Here is an 18,878-nt window from a genome sequence, read left to right on the forward strand (position 1 = left end):
TTATAGCAAATCTTACCTCTTTTAATACCAGCACACACTTGCCTGGACCCACGGTCTGAGGGAGCTCTGCGATTCTGCCTTTGTTTAGATAGGGGCCTGAAAAGCAACGGTGGTTGATGAAGAGTGGCGGGCAGCAGTATTTACCATTAGGGGAACCTGCAATGAAAGAAAGCAGAGAATGGGTGACCAGATCTGGCTAGACAAACCTGAGGGGAAATATAACTATAAAACGTTGACATGAAGAGCCCCTTCAAGAAAAAATAGTAACAATTCATATTAGCAGGTATGCTGAGATTAACAGCCATTTGAACGAATCACAGCCCTTAAAGCATGTGCATACGCTTTCCATAAGTTTCCAAAATCACTTATATAAATGTGGTTTACTCAAAGGCATTTCCAGCGTACACCTGCTTTGCCTAACTCTTTGTCAGTTAATTCTATAATGTGGGAAACTACAGGTGCACAGTTAGCAACGTAGTGAGACTGGTGGGCTTTGCCACACTCCCTGCATCAACCACATCCATGCACGTTTGGATGGGCATTTATGTTGGGAAAGGGGTTTGACCGCTTTAGTACTGTGTTATTCTGGTCAGTCATGCACACAGCTATCATTCTTGGTGTCAGAAAAGAATGAAAATCCACAGGTTTAGCATAATTCGTGCCTACGTTCGTGATGTTCGCATGCAATACTAACTTTATGACTCACCTGTCAGTTTTAAATTCCGTTTTTCTGTTTTTTTTCCATGATTGATCTGACATTTTTTTACAAAAACACTTCGTGGAACAGATTTCTATTCCATGCCATTAGTTAGATTTAATGACGTTTATCAGGTTGCAGGCTCCTCTTGGCTGAGTCAATCAAAAACATAAAAATCAAAAGGTCTTGGCTAACCACTTACTTAAAAAGGAAGCTACTTTCTGTCCGTTAGGGGGTTCTATGAAGCTCTGCACATAAATCTGCAAAGCCTCTTATTGCTGGGCTTTGAATGCATTATAAGTAGACAGGGAATTTTCCTTTGTTAACATTCCAGTTGCCTGTGTGATCCCTCTGATTCAGTTACCTGCTTTCTTGAAATCTATTTATACATTTCAGTGGCATTCGATGTGTCTATTGGCAGACACTGGTGTGCTGGATAGGGAGAAGTATTGTGAAGAAGGTGCCTTTTTCTTATTATGCATCTTTAAGAACCTATCTGGAATTGAATTTCTTTCTATTTGATTATAAGCTGGTATTTATCAGGGTACATAGACCTGTTGTGTAAAAAGATAACTATCCACAGCTTTAAGGTGTTCGCACTCTGATAACAGGTTTATATTGTAGGATCAGAATCAATGATTTAATGAGTGTCCGGGTATTAGGCCTGCCTCCTGAGCAGGCCACGGAGCTATCTCTCATCATTATTGGGCTAAGAGAAAGACCTAGATGTCCACCTTTTCTCCTCAGGCAGAACATAGGAATGCTTAGGCATTACTGGAGATATTTCAGTCTCTCTCCTCTATCTGATGACCTGTAGCCTGAGAGCCTCCGTGGTACCAAGCCTCAGGAATGAATAAGCAGAACGTGTAGTGGTTTCTAAAACTCCTCCATGGTTAATCCTGATCTCGAATGTCAGCTCCTGTGGCTGCTACATCTTACAGGTCACCGTGCCGTAGTGAAGACTCCTGCTGAAAACGATACCTTAATTCAGCAGAGCGGGAAACATCTCTTTATCAGGAGGGCCAGGTATTACTTTGTCGAGTGCAAGGACTGACTATGCAGCTGCCCCATTTCCTCCATTTTTCCTTTATCATTCTTTCTTTTAAGGCCAATTTGATGGGTCCATAATCCCAAGGCGCTACCAACAGGGGCAATATTACAGAAGGTGCCCCAGAGGCATAACGGGCGTTTGCGCCCACTTTGCGCCCCTCCCCGGGGCACTTTGGTATTATAGAAGGGGAAGCAGATGCTTGTGCATCCTCTTCTATAATACCGATAGCGCTGGCGCACTTTAAGTGCCAGTGCTACCTTCAGAGTGCGTTCCCTCATTTGCAAAGAGGCGTGCCCTATGCAAATGAGGGAATTCCTTTGACTCTGCGCCCGCGCCATATTACAGAGACGGGTGCAGAGTCAAACAAGGCCTCAGGAGGCCCATTGATAGTGCACCATTTAATAGGTGGCGCACTATCAGTGTGCCTCCTGAGAGCAGCCCTCTGCAGGCGTAGCCCCCTACAGGCCGGTACAGGACTGACTGCACCCGCCTGCAAGGGGATCTCTAATCCCCTTTGAAAGTGCAGGCGGTTGCCCACTGCAATGTGAAAACACAGAGGAGCTGCTCCGTGTTTTCACATGAATGTGCTGCCCCCAGAGCAGCGTGAGTTCGCAGCTGCCCTGAAGGAAGCGTGTACACTATTATGGGGTGCATTAGCACTGTTTGCACCCGGCGCACCTTTTGAAAGGTTCACCGGGCGCAAACAGTGATAATGTGTAATACAGCTGCAGGTGCTCAATTGCAACCTCCCTTAATGTACCCTAGGACATATGAGACCATAGATTATTTTACCCTTCTTGCAGCCCCACTGGAATACTCCCTCTAAGCATTTTATAAAAGCCTTGGTGGCAGCAGTATTTATATTGTTTTTAAGTGCGGTAGATTACCCTTGGAGTGATACCTTGATGGTTACTCTGTGTAAATTAAGGTTTGAGCACTGTTAAACAGAGCATTGCTTAAATTCATTTTTATGAATAGAAATGCTCACATTAGCTAGATTATTAGACAAAAATATCTGTAACAATCTGAACGAATGCCACTTGAACGCTGGTCACAATTACCTTCGATGTATGGGCTGTTAGGGTTAAATAAGTTTGAATATGTTCATACAAAAATGTAAATGTAAAATGGAGTATGGCTTCTGCCCACAGAGAAAAACCAGAGACAGCTCACCGGGTTAGACTGGGACAAAAGAAATCGACCCAGGACTAAAATAAAAGTGGTCCTGATAAATGGAACGGATCGCCCAAAAAAAGTGTCCTCCATTTGCATAACAGGCCAGTTTTGAAACCTGTGAAGACAAGCTCTATGGGTTATATGCACAGAATGGCCGTATTGATGCATTTGTGTTTACTGCAAGCAATATTTGTGGTAATAGCAGGAAAATCAACAGTGAAAACCGGCCGACCTGGGCATAAAGCAGGCCCACTAGCTGCTTAAAAACCATCCCACACACTGATCTGTCAGACCAGCCCACCGGGCACTGCCTGATTCCCCTATAGGCCAATCACACCCTTAGCTCACCACATATTCACCCTTCTCCTTCTAGCTCCATTGTCCCCAGAGCATTTTTAAAATGAATACACAAGTGTTTGTAATAGATATTATTAATTTTATTTAACGTTAATAGTACTTCCTAGGGCGCAGGTTTACCAGTGGTTTCTTGGTGCTATAAAACGTAAGCAACAAAAATAACCTAGGGGACGCAACTAGCAAGAAGCCATTTGACAAATGGAACACACTCCCTAAAGGTTGAGCTAGCACATATAAGACTAAACAGCCAGGTTTTAAGCATTTTTCTGATGTTCAGATAACTGGTTTCTAGACTCAAGAATTCAGGTAGGGAGTTGAACAACAAAAGAGGCCTAGACTGAGAAACTGCGACCTCCAATGCATTGCTTCCTGTATCTTGGAACCAGGAGAAGGTGGCGCCGCCTGGAAGATCTTAATCTACGGGAAGAAGTGTATTTAGTAAAAACAAAACTCTGGCCGAATCTTGCAGTGCTTTAATATTATACAATAAATTCTGAACTGCACCCTGGGTCACCAACATAATTGTTTTAGGATAGATGCAATGTGGGAATGCCTCAGACGTCTAAATACGAGGTAATCTGCTTAATTTGGGAAAATCTGGAGCCATTGAATTGCATTATTTGGAAGAGCTAAAGAAAGAGTGTTCGCATAGTGTAGCTGAGAAAATAACCATAGCCATAATGATAATTTTCAAGGCTTCCATAGGTAGGATGGGAAAAATACATGTTCCTAATTAATTTCAAGGCAAAAATGCATTTTGATGCAACTGCACCAATCTGAGACGTCATAGTTAGCCCACTTTCTGATAGTACAACCAGGCTCTTAACTGGCGCCTAGGCTGCGGGAAGTAACCCGTCTCCACTGGCCAATGAAATCCATGCCAAAAGTCGATTCTGTTGTTTAAAATCATAATTTTGTCTGCACTTAGGTTGATTGTTTCCCATCCAGCACCAAATAAATTTCATGATTTAAAAAAAATCTAGCTATGACTTTAAGATGTTCTCTACAACGCCTAGCTTCAAATTCATTAACTAGGGGGTCGTCATATACATTGAAAAGATAGGGCGAGAGGAACATTCCTTGTTGCACTCCATATGTAACCAGAGTGAATGTAGAAAAAATTGACCCTACTTCCCTGCATGAGTGTGATCCTGTGGCATGGATTTCATCCAATTCAAGGCAACATTCTTGAGCCCTGCTGCCTCCAAAAAGTCAGCGAGAATCTCATGGTCGACCATATTAAAGGCAACTGATACATCCCGTAGTACCACTGCAGATATCTGACCATGATCTCCATCAAGCATGAGATCATCTATAGGAGCCATTATCACTGATTTGGTTCTAAGGCCCAGACGAAGACCTTTTTGTAGATGGTCACAGTGTTCCTGAGCCACATATGCCTCCAGCAGTTTTACAGAATAAGTAAAAAAAGAGATGAGGTGATAGTTTTTTGAATACCTAAGGGTTGTCTTCTTGTTTTTTCAAAAGAGGGATCACCTGGCACTTTTGAAAGTTTTGGTAACTGCTTCTCAGAGAATAGAATTGTTCAGAACCTTTAAAAGCAGAACTTCGATAGCTTTCCATATGCTCCTCATCATGTGAGAGGGCATGTATCGGGGGTGGGGTGGGGGGGAAGGGGTGCGGATTAGATACTCCCCATCAACTTGTGCTGGCAGCTTTTCTCCAAACAACTAAAAGAGGAGAAATGGTAGGGATTCTTATCTTCTTTCTGACAGATCAAAGTAGAATAATATTTTGTGATGGTGGCTCTTATTGAAATAGTTTTATTTATATATAAAAAAATCATTCAAGGTTTCACAAAAATCTTGTTCTAAATACTGTGCCAGTCTTAAAGAACGTACCTGCCAGGCAACAGACATCAAAACGATTCCAGAAAAAGGACAAGGCACGATTTACCCAGCATCCTTTATGGGAATAGAAACTTTGACTAAAATGACAGTTTTTAGGAGAATGCACTTGAAGAGATAGACATTGGGATGCTGCAGAAGGGTCTAGGACAGAGCATTTACGCTGGAGACTCCCACCAGCATTGGATCAATGTAGTCCTCAGTAGACTCTGCTACAGTGCGCCCCGAACTAGGAAATACATGATGCCCATTTCATCAAAGATAGTACTAAACGTCATGACGTGATATCTCTACTGGTCTTTCCTGCTCCTTTTTATCTTGCCCACATGAAAACCCCAAGCCTCTTAAATGAGTTCAGACAATCAGATTTTCAGCACCAAGATGGTCTCTCTACCCCTCACCAGAGTAGGAGGGCTGCAAGCTATTAATCTTCAAGTGCAGAGGAGCTGTGTCCTGACTAACTGGAAATCATGCTCCTGCACTTTGCACACTTTGGCTTGCTCACTTATGAGGTCAACCCACTTTGCTCTGTTCTGACACCCGCTGGTCTCCGTCTGGCTTACCTACTCCCCTCAGTGGCATGGGTATTTGGAAAAGCATCACCAAGCCTTTCTTGTGGGTACGCTGCCATGATCTGAACAGGTACATCACCCTGCTGATTACTCTGCTTGCCAGATACTAAACTTCAGGGAGTCAATGTGTGTGCCTTTTGTGCATGTGAACTAGACCCTGATTTTCCAGAATATCGTACCTTTCTTTGTCCTGCATCAGAACTAAGAATTGTCCTCACTGGATGTAGAGCTATTGACTCGGTGTCACTACCTCCTTTGGGAAAGTTAATAACAAGTGAAATTATACTGTTCAAACCAAACTTAAAACCAGCAGCAAAACCCGTAACATTAAGACACTTGATTTTATTGTGTTGGATTATTCTTTCCTCCCCCCCCCCTCCTCCCATCCCGCCACAGTTTGCCTCGTTTATAATGTTCCCAGCGATCCTGATCAGTTAGTGATTGCTAACTCCATACTAGGAAATATTATTTTGGCTCGAGAATTGTGATCCTCCATATCCTCAGATATTGAGGAACACCAAACTCTAGTTTATTTTGTTTGTGGCATTTAAATCTATACAAAATAACAAATATAGCTAGACATTTTTATCTTTTTTGCAACTGTGATACCTGTGTTGTACTATTCTAATCTCATACCACATGCCACCTGCTATGACCAAGGCCTTGACTGCTCAACCTGTCTTCCCCAGAGAGTAAAGTAGGTTGGGCAGATCACATTTCCATCGCTGGTGTTTTCCGACAAACAGGTGTCCCTGTTTGTAGGAAAACAATCACAATGTTCCCTTTGGTACTGGTGATTGATCTCTTCAGATTCAAGAACATGGGGATACGCCTGACATTAGCTAACAAACATAAGCTACAGTATTGAAATGGGCTAAAGAAAAGAATGGACATTTAAAGACAAATCAATGTACATTCAAGAAAAAAAAACTTACCAATAGGTTCTGCCTGAGGAACATTGCAAGGCTCTTGAGGTATTTTGTCCACAGGCACTGAGGATGGCAACCTATTTAGGTAAAAATAAATTTCATGTAAGATTTTTCTATACCATGTACGGCAGATTTTCAGAATACAACAATATTCAGGACAGTGCGAAGTAGAGTACCCATAGCTCCAATCAGAATGCCAAGGAAAATGGTCGGGTTTTCTATGGTGATAATAGCTGAATCACAGATGACACTGATGGCATTTTGGATATTTGTTCCAGTCATTCTTTTATTTATGTTTCATTACTCCGAATTTGACCCCCTAAATAAATGGAATTTGAAGATGTGCATTTTTCAGGTCAAGTGACATGTACTGCATGTAATTGTGCTACTTTTTATTAGATTGAAAAGAACATAACTGAAAGCACAGGTGGAACACACTTGTGGCTGTGTTCAGATGGCCGCCTGTGGAGGGTTGTGCGCTGGGTCTTGCCGTCAAGAATTGCAGCCCATCCCTGCTATGCATGGCCACAGTATGTGTAGAGTGGATTTGACCGCATACACAAGGTTGGATGGAGGCCTGACCATAGGCTAGTCCCTGTAGCCAATCCCCACTGTGCAAGGCCAAAGGCAGTGCACAGCAGTGGCTGGCTCCCCATGGTTGGTTGGGCACAGGAAACTGTTGCAAGTGGCATATGTAAAAAAAAAGTCACTGAGTAAAATAAAGTTAAACTGAAGTTTAAGTTGCTGTTATTTATACCATATTAACATATATTTAAAAAAGCTTAAGACATTCCCTGGTTAATTCACTACCAACTTTTGGCTGTTTTCAACTTGTGTTTAGTACTGTAGTGACAGTCACAACAGCGGATGAGAGAGCCTTAGGTTCACAAATTCAGATTTGGATCCGTGAACACATAATTGGCAGAAAAAGTTCCTTCAACCAATAAGTGAAAACGTTTCTTAATTTTGAGCTTGCAGGAGATGGTTTGTGGACCTTCGTAAATTAATGGTCCACATTTTGTCATAATTTAATGTCTTCATGGATAGACTGAAACCATTTCACCAAACCCAGGAAAGACAGTTCCTTGCATAAAGCTTTGCTTTCCTGACAAGTTTGGTGTATTTTAATTCAGCCTTTTTATGTATTAAGAAGAGAAATTTAAAGGAGTTTACAAGGAAATGTCATTTTATTGATCCCCTGCCTCGCTTGATAGACCTACATGAAGCCTGCCATGCCGAACTAAAAGTGGATGAACTTTTTGTTGAAAAGATTAATGCAGATTAGTTGAACGGTGCAAAAGATTTTAAAATATTTTAATGATCTATATCTTACCTGAGCGGTAAATTCTGTTCCGCTCGCGGAAGTTGGGTAATTTTGCGTTCCGTGGAGAACACAGAATTCCCAAAAATTCCGCGATCCGCAGCTTCGCAGAATTTTTTGCTTGCTCGCGTTTAAAAATGTGTGTTTGCAAGATATTTCTCCCCGAGCACGCAAACAGCGTTCGCGAACAAGAAAAAAAGCATTTCGAACGTGCGGAACAAGCAATTCTGCGCATTCGCCGATCTTTTGCGTTCTCGCGGAGATTTTTAACCATTTGGTGGAGTTTTGCGTACACGAGTACGCAAATTCCGCCCACCCCTATATATAATGCACAACTCCACATATTTATGTATATGTAAAAAAATACATATATACACACACACATTAATATGTGTGTGAGTGTGTGTATAGTGATTTGCTTCTAACTTTGGGGCCCTATGCAGAATTAGCACAAACTATGGAAGACATTTAACATGTTCAGTTTAATCTCAGTATTTGAAATTGATGCACATTTATTATGAGAGTAACGTCAAATTTGTTAAATTTGCTAATACCTAAACAAATCCATATGAAATTTGGTGGACCTTTTGTATGCTTACTTTTCAGTTGGTATATGTTAGAAATAGGGTTTCTGGTTGGCTGGGGTATGCACCTAAGCCAGGAAGAACCAACCACTGTAGTCAAGGTAAGGGAGTTACACACCCAAGATAACTCCTCTTTGCCCCCTTGGTAGCTCGGCACAAGCAGTCAGGCTTCTACCAGAGGGAATGAGTAAAGTGTTTGCACAACATACACACACACAAGTGACACAATAAATAAACCACAAAAGAGACTCCATACAGTATTATATAAAGATATGCATCTGTAGTGCATATAAACATAGACCAATTAGGTTAGGGAGAGAAAGCACAGGAATCACCACACTTCATTGGAGAACATAAATCACCAACTATGGTCATCACATATCAGTAATACCTGGATTACCAAACAATTGCATCATAAACACATATTTCCCATGCACATGCACCTCTATAATAAGTTTGGCTTTAATGTGTTTACCAAGCGTAGGTTACAGGACACCAGCACACCAATTATAGTGAATATGGTAAAATCCTGCAGTTCTCCCTAAAATGCAGCAGGTTTCTACTGGCCGGGGGGCTGTCCAGTGCTCACCCCGCAAAGCCATCAAAGTATAAGTGCCCCCTAGCTGAGCACGTCCGAGCCCTCCTGAGCCTCTTGTACTGCGATGGCAGAGAGAGAAAAATGCATTCAGCAATTGTATGCTACAGGAGCATCTGCGCGACTACCATAAGTTCTCCCGAGGTATGTAGGTGCAGCCACCTCAGACACACCCCAACATCAGAACTGGGCAAAATAAATTGCAGGGCCAAGCAAAGAGACCTCGCCCGGTCCTCCCTCCCACAATCAATAAATGGATGCATCTGCCTGCGAACACATGGGCCAGCTGCTGAGGCAAATCACAGCCTTCCTGTGGTTGGTTGAAAAGAGGTCCGATCACCTGTGAAGGAAGTGTGGATGACTGTTCCTGTTCTCCTGGGCCCCCACTCACCATGATGCACTTCCACCAGTGAGAGGGCCGCGTAGTCACTGGTCTGCAGCACCTGATGTGAGTAGGGCCAGTGCCCATGTCCTTGCGGGACCTGCTCTCCCCTGCTCAAAGATGTTAGCAGGCAGCATCAGAAGAGATTTTTCTTTGGTTCTCTTCCAGCAAGCCCTGCTCCCCACATTTCTCGTGGCAGAGGACCTCACAAGGGGGTGGTTCCCTCACACCGACAAGGATTCTGTCAGGTAGCGGTTGCCTCTTCCGGCACCTATTTCAATTCAGCTTCACTTTGCAGTCCCTCTCGCCAGGGGGCGGGCCGTGTAGGAAAACAAAGGAACACACACAGCTTCTCTGGAAGTAATCAGGGGTGCTTTCTATATGCTGGTGGGTAGTTCAACACCTTGCCTCTGATACCCTGTGTCCTCGTCTCTGATATCCACAAAGATGAAGTGCTCACCACATGTTAGTTTAGAGCACCGGAGAGGGATCAATCACAACTCCTTTTGCAGAGCACACTGCTGCCAGACTCACAGGAAATCGGGTCCCATGACAAAGGTGCTCCTAGGAAATCTTTTGTGATCCTAAGATTGCGGAGAACAGGGCGGCAAGCAGCATTCCCTTGGAGAACACCGGGGCACCAATGGGCCGACAGAACACCAGAAAAGAGAAGTAGTTTGGGAAGTGGGAGTCTCTACAGCAGTCAGACAGGCAGGTCAGAGCAACCAAGCAAATAGTTCCAATGGCAGTTTCTCCCGGAAGCACGGCAGTCCCCTTATGCAGTGTGTAGAGTCAACAGAGTCGGATTACAAATCCCAAGCAGTGTCTGAGATCATGGGGTCAGAGCCCCTGTACTTATTCTCAAATGTCTTAGATGTGGAGGTAACTTCAAAAGAACTTTAGAAGTGTGAAACACCCCCATTCAACCCCAGCTCTGGCCCCAGATCTCAATAGGGGGTAAACGAGCCCTTCGTGTGAGGTAAGGGCTGCGCTTTTACAAATGTAAGTGTGCCCCAGCTCCAGCTCTCCCAGCTCAGGAAGAGCATTCAGTACTCAGATGAATGCAAATTCAACCCTGTTGCACCCAACCCTTCCTGCATGATGGCTGTCTGGAAAGTATGCACAAAGCGTAGCTGCCACTTTGTCTTAGGTGTGGATTGGAGTCAGGATGCAAAGCACAAAGAGTCATAAGCACATCGAAATGCTCACTTTCTAAAAGTGGCATGCCTAATACAGTAATGAAAAATTCCCCTTTACCCATAACCAGGATTTATCACCACTCTTCGAAACATACCAAACATGGCAATGCTACTCTTCCAGATCAGAAACTACCACTGAAAAATATATCAGTGAGAAACCAAATAGACTATTTGTGACTTATAGGACATGCCACACAATGAAGGCATCTGTCCTACCTTTTATCTACACTGCACTCTGTCCATAGGGCCAGCTAGGGCCTACCTTAGGGGGTGACCTATATGTAGAATAAAGGGTGTTTCAGGCTTGGCAAGTAACTTTAAATAACAAGCCACTTTGGCAGTAAACTGTGTTCGCAGGCCCCGCAATGGCAGGCCTGCGACAGGTTTGCAAGGCTACTTCAGTGGGTGGCGCAAGCAGCGCTGCAGGCTCACTAGTCAGATTTATTTTACAGGTTCTGAGCATATAGGATATCACTATACAATGGACTTACTGGTAAATTAAATATGTCTAACAGGTAGTAGCCAATCATAAGAACTTTAGGAGAGAGAGCACACGCACTTTAACATGTAATAGCAGTGGTAAAGTGCCCAAAATCCTGAAGCAAACTAAAAGAATGATCAAGAAAATTTCAGGAGGAAGGCAACAATTGAGAATAGCCCTGCAAAAAAGGCCAGGTCCAACGGTATGTCAAGTTTTTATGTTGCTCAAATGGGAGAAAATGTAAATGGAGGCAAATTTTTTTTTGATTTGCTGATAATTCTGATTCCTTATCACAGAGTTTCATGACATTTGACAATTGGCTAATATTTGTATCCTATGCTTGATATATTGACATTCATGCAAATCCATCAAGTATTGGCAAAGTTAAATGGGGCAAGGTTAGAAAAGTGTTCATTTGCTCATAACGTCAGGGCTGGTTAACCTCATTGCTGCTGAGCATATTCCCCTGTTGTGCTGGTAAATCGTAAATCCCATTGTTTATTGACGAGCTGGGCTCGTCATCAGTGTAGCAGCAGGCTACTTCATGTCGAGCCCAGCTCGTCATGAGCCTGGAACGGGTTAATGAATTTGTATGGCTGTTAACTAGCTAAGCCTACAGCAGGAAAGTCTGGTTTCAAACAGACCTCACCGGGGTGGCCAGAGTAAAGAAGGTAAGAAATTATTAGGTTTGCTAATATCTTTGGCAGTGTGTCATGGACTTGAATAAAATTTGGCAGACCCTCAGCATGTTTAGCTTACTCCTAATTAGGCCGTGGCAAAAGATAATTTATGCCAGTGAAATCTAGTGTAATTTCTGGCATTTGCTGTATGATTGTTATGCAAATATTCTGGGATTATGCCTTTTTTGCTACATCCAGTACTTGAGACTTTCTTTGGGTGAAAGTCCTATTGCTTCATTAAGGGAAGAATGTGAACAAACTGGAAGTGAGCAGCTGTTTTCAGTGACATGCACTATTGTTTTTTTAGCTTGAAATGCACCTTTGCACTAAAAATGGATGAAAGGAGGCAGTTAGCGCTAAAAACAATGTAAAATGTCAAACCTAGCATTTCGAGTTTTATGCAAATAATTAAAGAGAGGGCCCAAGTACTAGGGCAGCACAAAATGTTAGTGTTTGTTAATAAAACTGATGGTACTAGACAGGCTGTAAGCAAGTTAAGGCCAGTACATTTGTCCAACATGCTCCCTGGGCTTAAAACCCTCACTTCCCACAAGCGGATCAGTGACATATTATAACTGAAAAAATATTTATTCACAAAATATGAAGAAGAAAATATAGGTTACTATAGGTTACAAAAATATCATCATCCTATACTTAATAAGAAAAAACATATCAATCACCACAATATTGCGTTAAAATATCTGCTCCTACTAATATCGAAAACACAAATATCATGAACAAAAATATAGTTACATAGAAATGAATATATAAAAGTCAAAAATAATGAAACACACAATATCGAATACACTAAACATAAGCCCAGGTATTACAAAATAATATAACTGTTTTACTTTATATAAATAAATCAAAACTCATCTGACTACAATATTTTAATTTTAGAACAATGAAATAAACTTTAAACAATTAACAAATGAGAATACATTTCAAAGCATGAAATCATTTACAGGAAAATGCTTTCTACAATTAATTTAATATAAAAAACAATACTGGAATTAAATATTAAAAATAGTTCCAAAATAAAATGCAACAAATAAATATATATCTCACATTAAAACAGAGATACTAATCGTCCACCAAACAAGGTAAAAAATGATAAAACAAACTAAATGAACACTAACCAATAAACACAACCATAATGAAAACTAACCAATAACAATAAGAAATTCATTAAAAATACATTATAAAAGGAGCAGGAAATAGTGGACACTCCACACCAAAACAGTAAAGCTGCAAGACAATACCTGTCTGGATTGCCAACAGAAAACCCAAAAAAACTTACATTCACAAGTAATTCAAGCATTTATTTTAACATGGTTGAAAGTAACTTATTTCAAGAAAAACTGTAAAAAATTGAAACAACTAACCAAACTACCCATAAATAAATATATAAATTATTACTCATACAACTTTTTGCCCCATCAGAAAATATACAACCTGATCCACATTAGAACGCCTTCAACGGAAAACTGAACAAAAGAACTGCAATTATAACAATAACATATATGTAAGTATAAAATGCAAAACAATGGTGTATGTTATGTACACTTGCAAAGCAAAAGTAAAATATACAACTTATTTAACTGATAAAGTATTTTCAGGCAGAATGAACAAATGAGCAAGATGTATCACTCACAGAAAGGCAAACAATTACTCTCACACATTGGCTACACTTACAGCCAGAAAGCACAAGTACCAAGAATGTTAATTGGAAAAGTCCAAAATACTACTCTGATGCATGGTATAGGAGGGTGACTATGAAAAATGACAATGTTATTAATGTGAGAGAACACAACCACTCAGCCTCCTCCAAATGATTTAGGAGGTACAAGCACACATTCCTAAGAGCGAAATACTACAATTCTAGGATATACTCTCTAAAACACCCGAATAACTCAGAGGGCATCTACCAGCTATGCCGACTTTGAAATGCTTAATAGCACAAGCTAAGAAAGCCACTAGTGATTTTCCAGCTCCCCTAGATGATATGAAGACATCCAAATTCCTGAACATTTAACCTCCACACATAATGATGAACCCTTCCAACTACATAGCAACCTAAATAATGACAAACTGTATTTTATTTGCTACAGCAGTTCAGTTATTAAGACTAAGCAAGCTTCAAACATCGATGATGGATGGAACATTCAAAATGTGGCCTACGCTTTTCACTCAGATATACACCATACATACACTAATATTCACCTGATATATACCTTGCTACCTAATAAACAAATCAGCACTTAATACGAACCTCTAAACCACATTAAAATTAAAACAATCATTTACTCCCCCACAAAAAATTATAATCCACTCCGGATCATCGTTAAACCTATGCCCTCACCACATCTTCAACAAGGCCTGCACAGCCATCACACCCCATCTTCGGAAAGTACTCAACATCTCCTTCAAGACAGCCACCTTCTTGAAAAGCTGGAAGCACGCAGAGATCAACGCCTTACTCAAGAAAGCTAAGGCGGATCCCCAAGGACCTCAAGAACTTCTGACCCATATCCCTGCTCCCGTTCCCGGTGAAGGTCACCGAGAAAATTGTCAACAAACAATTGACCCGCTACCTCGAGGAGAACAGCATCCTGGATCCGTCCCAGTCCGGGTTCCGCAGCAACCACAGCACCGAAAACGCCCTCATTGCTATCCACTAAGATATATTAGTCATCATTCTCTCTCAGTCCCCCTTACACTGTCCTCCTCACACTGCCTAAACAGGAGCACATAAACATTAAAACAGTGCTAAAATCAGTTTAACAAATGGTAGATGCTTTCAAGAGCCTAAATGCAAAGTTCTTGACAACCCATTTTTTATATGAGACCTGTTTACGTTCTATAGATTCTGAGCCTTCAGTTTCAAACGTGCAACATCAAAACACCAAACATTATTATTCAGAGGGGCACATAGTAGGGAAAACGATGAACCCTGTAATGACACTGGATAACAGTGAGCACATCATCTCATGTCCATTTCTATGGCATTTATTTAAATGTACATTCATGATGTTCACCGACGCTGTACTCCCCTCATCCCTGCTCCTCCTCATTGCTTTAGTAATGTGGGCATAAATGTGGGAATGAATATCCACGGGACTTGAGAATTTAGGCACGCACTTTCCACCTACATTCAACTAATATTTAAACAATAATCAATTTCTTATAAAACACTGCATTTCTATGTGTGCTTATTATAGCAAAACAATAGCAGTGTTACTCTGAACAATGCAGCAGGTTTTGTTTAGGAGTGAGGGGAAAATGCGGAGTTTAACTCTACAGAAATCTGTGGAGTTGCATAAAAGCTCTGCAAGATTCCACAGAGTTCACCTAATGGTTGGAAAAAGGCAGGTCCACTGGTTGGGCTGCGATTTAGCCCTGGTAGCGCATTGTGTGGTGAAAAATCAGCATGAATGGCACCACGCGCTGCGCCAGAGGAGCACAGCTTCTCGAGCTGGTTTTGGTTTCCCGCAAACTCCTCATCCACGGCCTTGTGCTATCCCGTTTGGACTATGGCAATGCCCTGTATCTGGGGGCCCCTAAAAAAGTTCTAGCTAAACTTCAAACGGCTCAAAATGCGGCAGCCCGCATCCTTACAGGAACCCACCGTCGAGGCTCAGCCAAACCCTCCTTGAAGGCCCTACATTGGCTCCCCATTCAAGAGAGAATTCAATTTAAGGCCCTCTGCACGACCCACAAGATTCTGCACGGCAATGCCCCTCCTATACTCCAAAACCTCATCTCACCCCATACCACCCTAAGAACACTCCGCTCTTCTAACTGCAATTTAGCCTCGGTACCTAGGATCAGAAAAGCCCGCTCTGGCGGCCGACTGTTTTCATATAACGCGGCTAAACTATGGAACTTGCTTCCCCCAAACCTCAGAGCCCAACCTAACCTTCTCTCCTTCCGTAGAGCGCTCAAAACATGGCTTTTCCCATAAGGCTCGTCACACCAGGTTCTTGTCTATCAGCGCTGGGACGCCCATGGGCAGCCATGCGCTCTACAAATCCGTAAAATAAATAAATAAAAATAAATTGGTGCTGCTTGAGTAGATTTTCTACTCAAGTGGCAGCTTTCTGATCACGAAATTTCATGACCACCTGTGTTAGAAAAATCTCGTCAGATGTCCCCTTAATGACTGGAAATCACGCTGGGGGTTGCCAAATCTCACTCGCACTTCCAACTTACCATTCTGGAGCCGTGTGCAAGAAAAACGTACGTTTTGCAGCGATTGGCGGAATTTGGTCTCATCTCAGCGTTATGAGTAACACGCAGTTGCCAACATTCTGCCAACTCCTTAGACAGAACTGAACATTCTGCCCCCCCCCTAGTTTAGTTTTACACAATAAAAACTTTCATAGAATGCGTAGTTAAAATAAATACAGAGGGAAAGCACATACAAATATATGAATCACCCCTAGAAAGTTGAACAATGTTTTGGAGACCTTACTGACATCTAGAAGTTGTAACATCACAGGCAAGAATTGCTGTCATTTATGTATCCAATGATCTGCACAGAACAACAATGAGTTTCAAACCTGTCCAGTTTGGCAGTATTACGCCTGGTCCTGGCATATTCTATGAGCAGCTATAGCACAATGGGGGCAATATCACAAAGTGAGCACTGAAAGTGCAAATTTAAGTAGGGTCTCTGACAAAGTTTTTGGTTCACCTAGTCAGACAGTTGAAGACCTGGGAGAGTGCTGTATTCCCACGCTAGGCAGTGGTAAATGGTTGCTTGTAGCAGGAACTTTAAAGGCTTCCACTTTTGGTCTAAAATGTAGTAACACGTGTTAACCTATCTAAATAAACAGCAGATCACAACACACTGACATATACAAAGCAACATGACATAATCAAAACAAAACAGCGCCCAACAACACAATCATTAGATGATGCAAGAAAGCAAGCACACTACAGCACATCACATTGCAATAGTCAGCATAAAAACACAGCAGTACAAACAAAACAACAGAATGTATCCCCGCCACAAACAAATGCCGCACAGCAAATATGCACAAACATTCTTGTCACACATTCGCCCCCTCAGAAACCTGCTTACATAATAACCGGTTAAATGTTTCCTTAATAAAGCTCTCTGTGATATTTCTAGCAAATTTGCTTTGTAAACAAGGTTCGGTTGATAGGTGTATTATATCTAACGTGAAACTTGTCATTTCACACCGGGAAAAGCCACACAAAATACAGTTTGTCAGTTCTGTGCAGCTGCTAATGGATAATTGTTATTTTTTTTCACAAGCAACTCTGCCACTTCCATTTCTGTCCACTGAGCATTACTGCCTCGCTCTTTGACGGTTCTTATCCCAGTACATAGTTCACCTTCACCCTGACACACAGACAGTGTTTTGACAGATCACTCTGCATGCAGCATTTTAAGCCATTAACATTTTGATGTGTAACAGAAACTTACTGTTTTTCTGGCTGCACAACAGCAATTTTTCTCGTCTGCTGCACTGTGGAACAAGAAACGCATTTTAAGTCAAGCAAAATGTAAGTGATATAGACACTTTGAAATTAATGATAGGATGTAAGTGAATGACTGGTTCATTTATTGGTGGTAAAGGCCTCGCCTGAATGTGCAGTGTTAAAAATAACATAGGCAGCTATTCATTACACATTTATGTTAAATGATCTGTTGTCACTGTAATCGAAAGTGGCTTCCACATTAAACTTCACCTGCCTGCCTTGCAGATTTATAGCCTTGAAATCCAAGTTTACGAGAGCAAAAATACATCTATATTCACAGCCAAGGCATGCACTGTAATTGGTCTCCGCCAGTAATCTGCTTTATCTGTATGTGGATTGAACTGCAGGGTATAGCAAAGAGTCTGCAATTGTGCTGTTATGAAACAGTCACGTGTAATCAGGCTGCAGCGTCAGGATTAAAAGCCTCAGTGATGAAACAGACGACTGCACAGGTATTGAATGTACCACTATTAGAGTGACGTGCAACATGGTTTGATGTGTGTGAGCAGGTGAAATCCATGACTGGAAGCTGGTAGAGTTACACGATCTGAAACGCGTTATAAGTTGAGCTGTTACTCTTCCAATCAGGGCCTTTTCTAGGGAGCAGATTTATGTCGGGCTTGCGCCACGTTTAAGCCGCCGTTGCGTGACGCAACGGCGGCGTAAACGTGGCGCATCCCTGAGACCCATTTACAACGTGACGCATCTAGGCAGATGCGTCACGTTGTAAAGCCCTGCGCCACTTGTGGGCGTTCCGGCGCAGGGTGGGCATTCCGGGGCAGGTGCGCCTCGCAAAAGTGCCTTCGTGAAATCTACAGATGCTGCGTCAAAACCCTGCGCCTGCTTGAAGCAGGCGTAAGGCTTGACGAAGCATTGGACAGATAGGGCCCCCAGGGCATTGCTGGAGCTGCATCACGCTTGCGACGCAACTCCAACAATGCGCCGCCTTTACGGCACAGATGCGTCACGCATCTGTGCCGTTTTTGCCCCATGGTGCGCCGCATTGTAAATGCAGCGCTCCATGGGTGGCGGAGCTTTGGCGCACATTAACTGGCGCATCCCTTGGGATGCGCCAGTTATTGTAAATCTGCCCCCAGGTGTTTTGCCGCCCTAGGCGAGAATTGAAAAAAACCAACACCTTCCCTTTTACTACCATCACTCCCTCCCTCTTTCATCCAGTCTAACTGTCCTCTGCAGTTTCTCACTCTCTATACACTTTCATTCTTTCTCTTCCAACATCTCTCTGAAATGGCCCATAAGCACGCCGTGTCGGTGCGTTGTTAAAATCTTCAGAAACATCACCGTCTTCAGGAACGCAATATAGAGTAAAATATGTGAAATGTAAACATGCACCGCGTCGGGGCATGGATTGTCTTTAGGGTGTCCGTTATTCTTCAGCAATCGTTTAGCACTCTTTGAGAACTTCAACTCCCAGCTGCAGTGGCCGCTCCGCTCGTTTTGCTGCAGAGTAGAAT

The 18,878-nt window shown here is 42.3% G+C and overlaps 1 protein-coding gene across 3 annotated transcripts in view; it reads right to left on the reverse strand.

Moving 5' to 3' along the window:
* Positions 1–18,878, reverse strand: part of SFMBT2 (Scm like with four mbt domains 2) — a 916,952-nt gene that overhangs the window by 99,153 nt on the left and 798,921 nt on the right. For all 3 annotated transcript variants that reach the window (XM_086918957.1, XM_086918956.1, XM_086918958.1), the window contains 3 exons: positions 17,348–17,390; positions 6,657–6,727; positions 17–156 (listed from right to left, as the gene is read on the reverse strand). In XM_086918957.1, coding sequence (XP_086775083.1) covers positions 17–156; positions 6,657–6,727; positions 17,348–17,390 — 254 coding nt within the window. The remainder of the gene's footprint in view (positions 1–16; positions 157–6,656; positions 6,728–17,347; positions 17,391–18,878) is intronic.

Source organism: Lissotriton vulgaris, chromosome 1_1, assembly GCF_964263255.1.
Source record: "Lissotriton vulgaris chromosome 1_1, aLisVul1.2, whole genome shotgun sequence".
Taxonomy (NCBI): Eukaryota; Metazoa; Chordata; class Amphibia; order Caudata; family Salamandridae; genus Lissotriton; species Lissotriton vulgaris.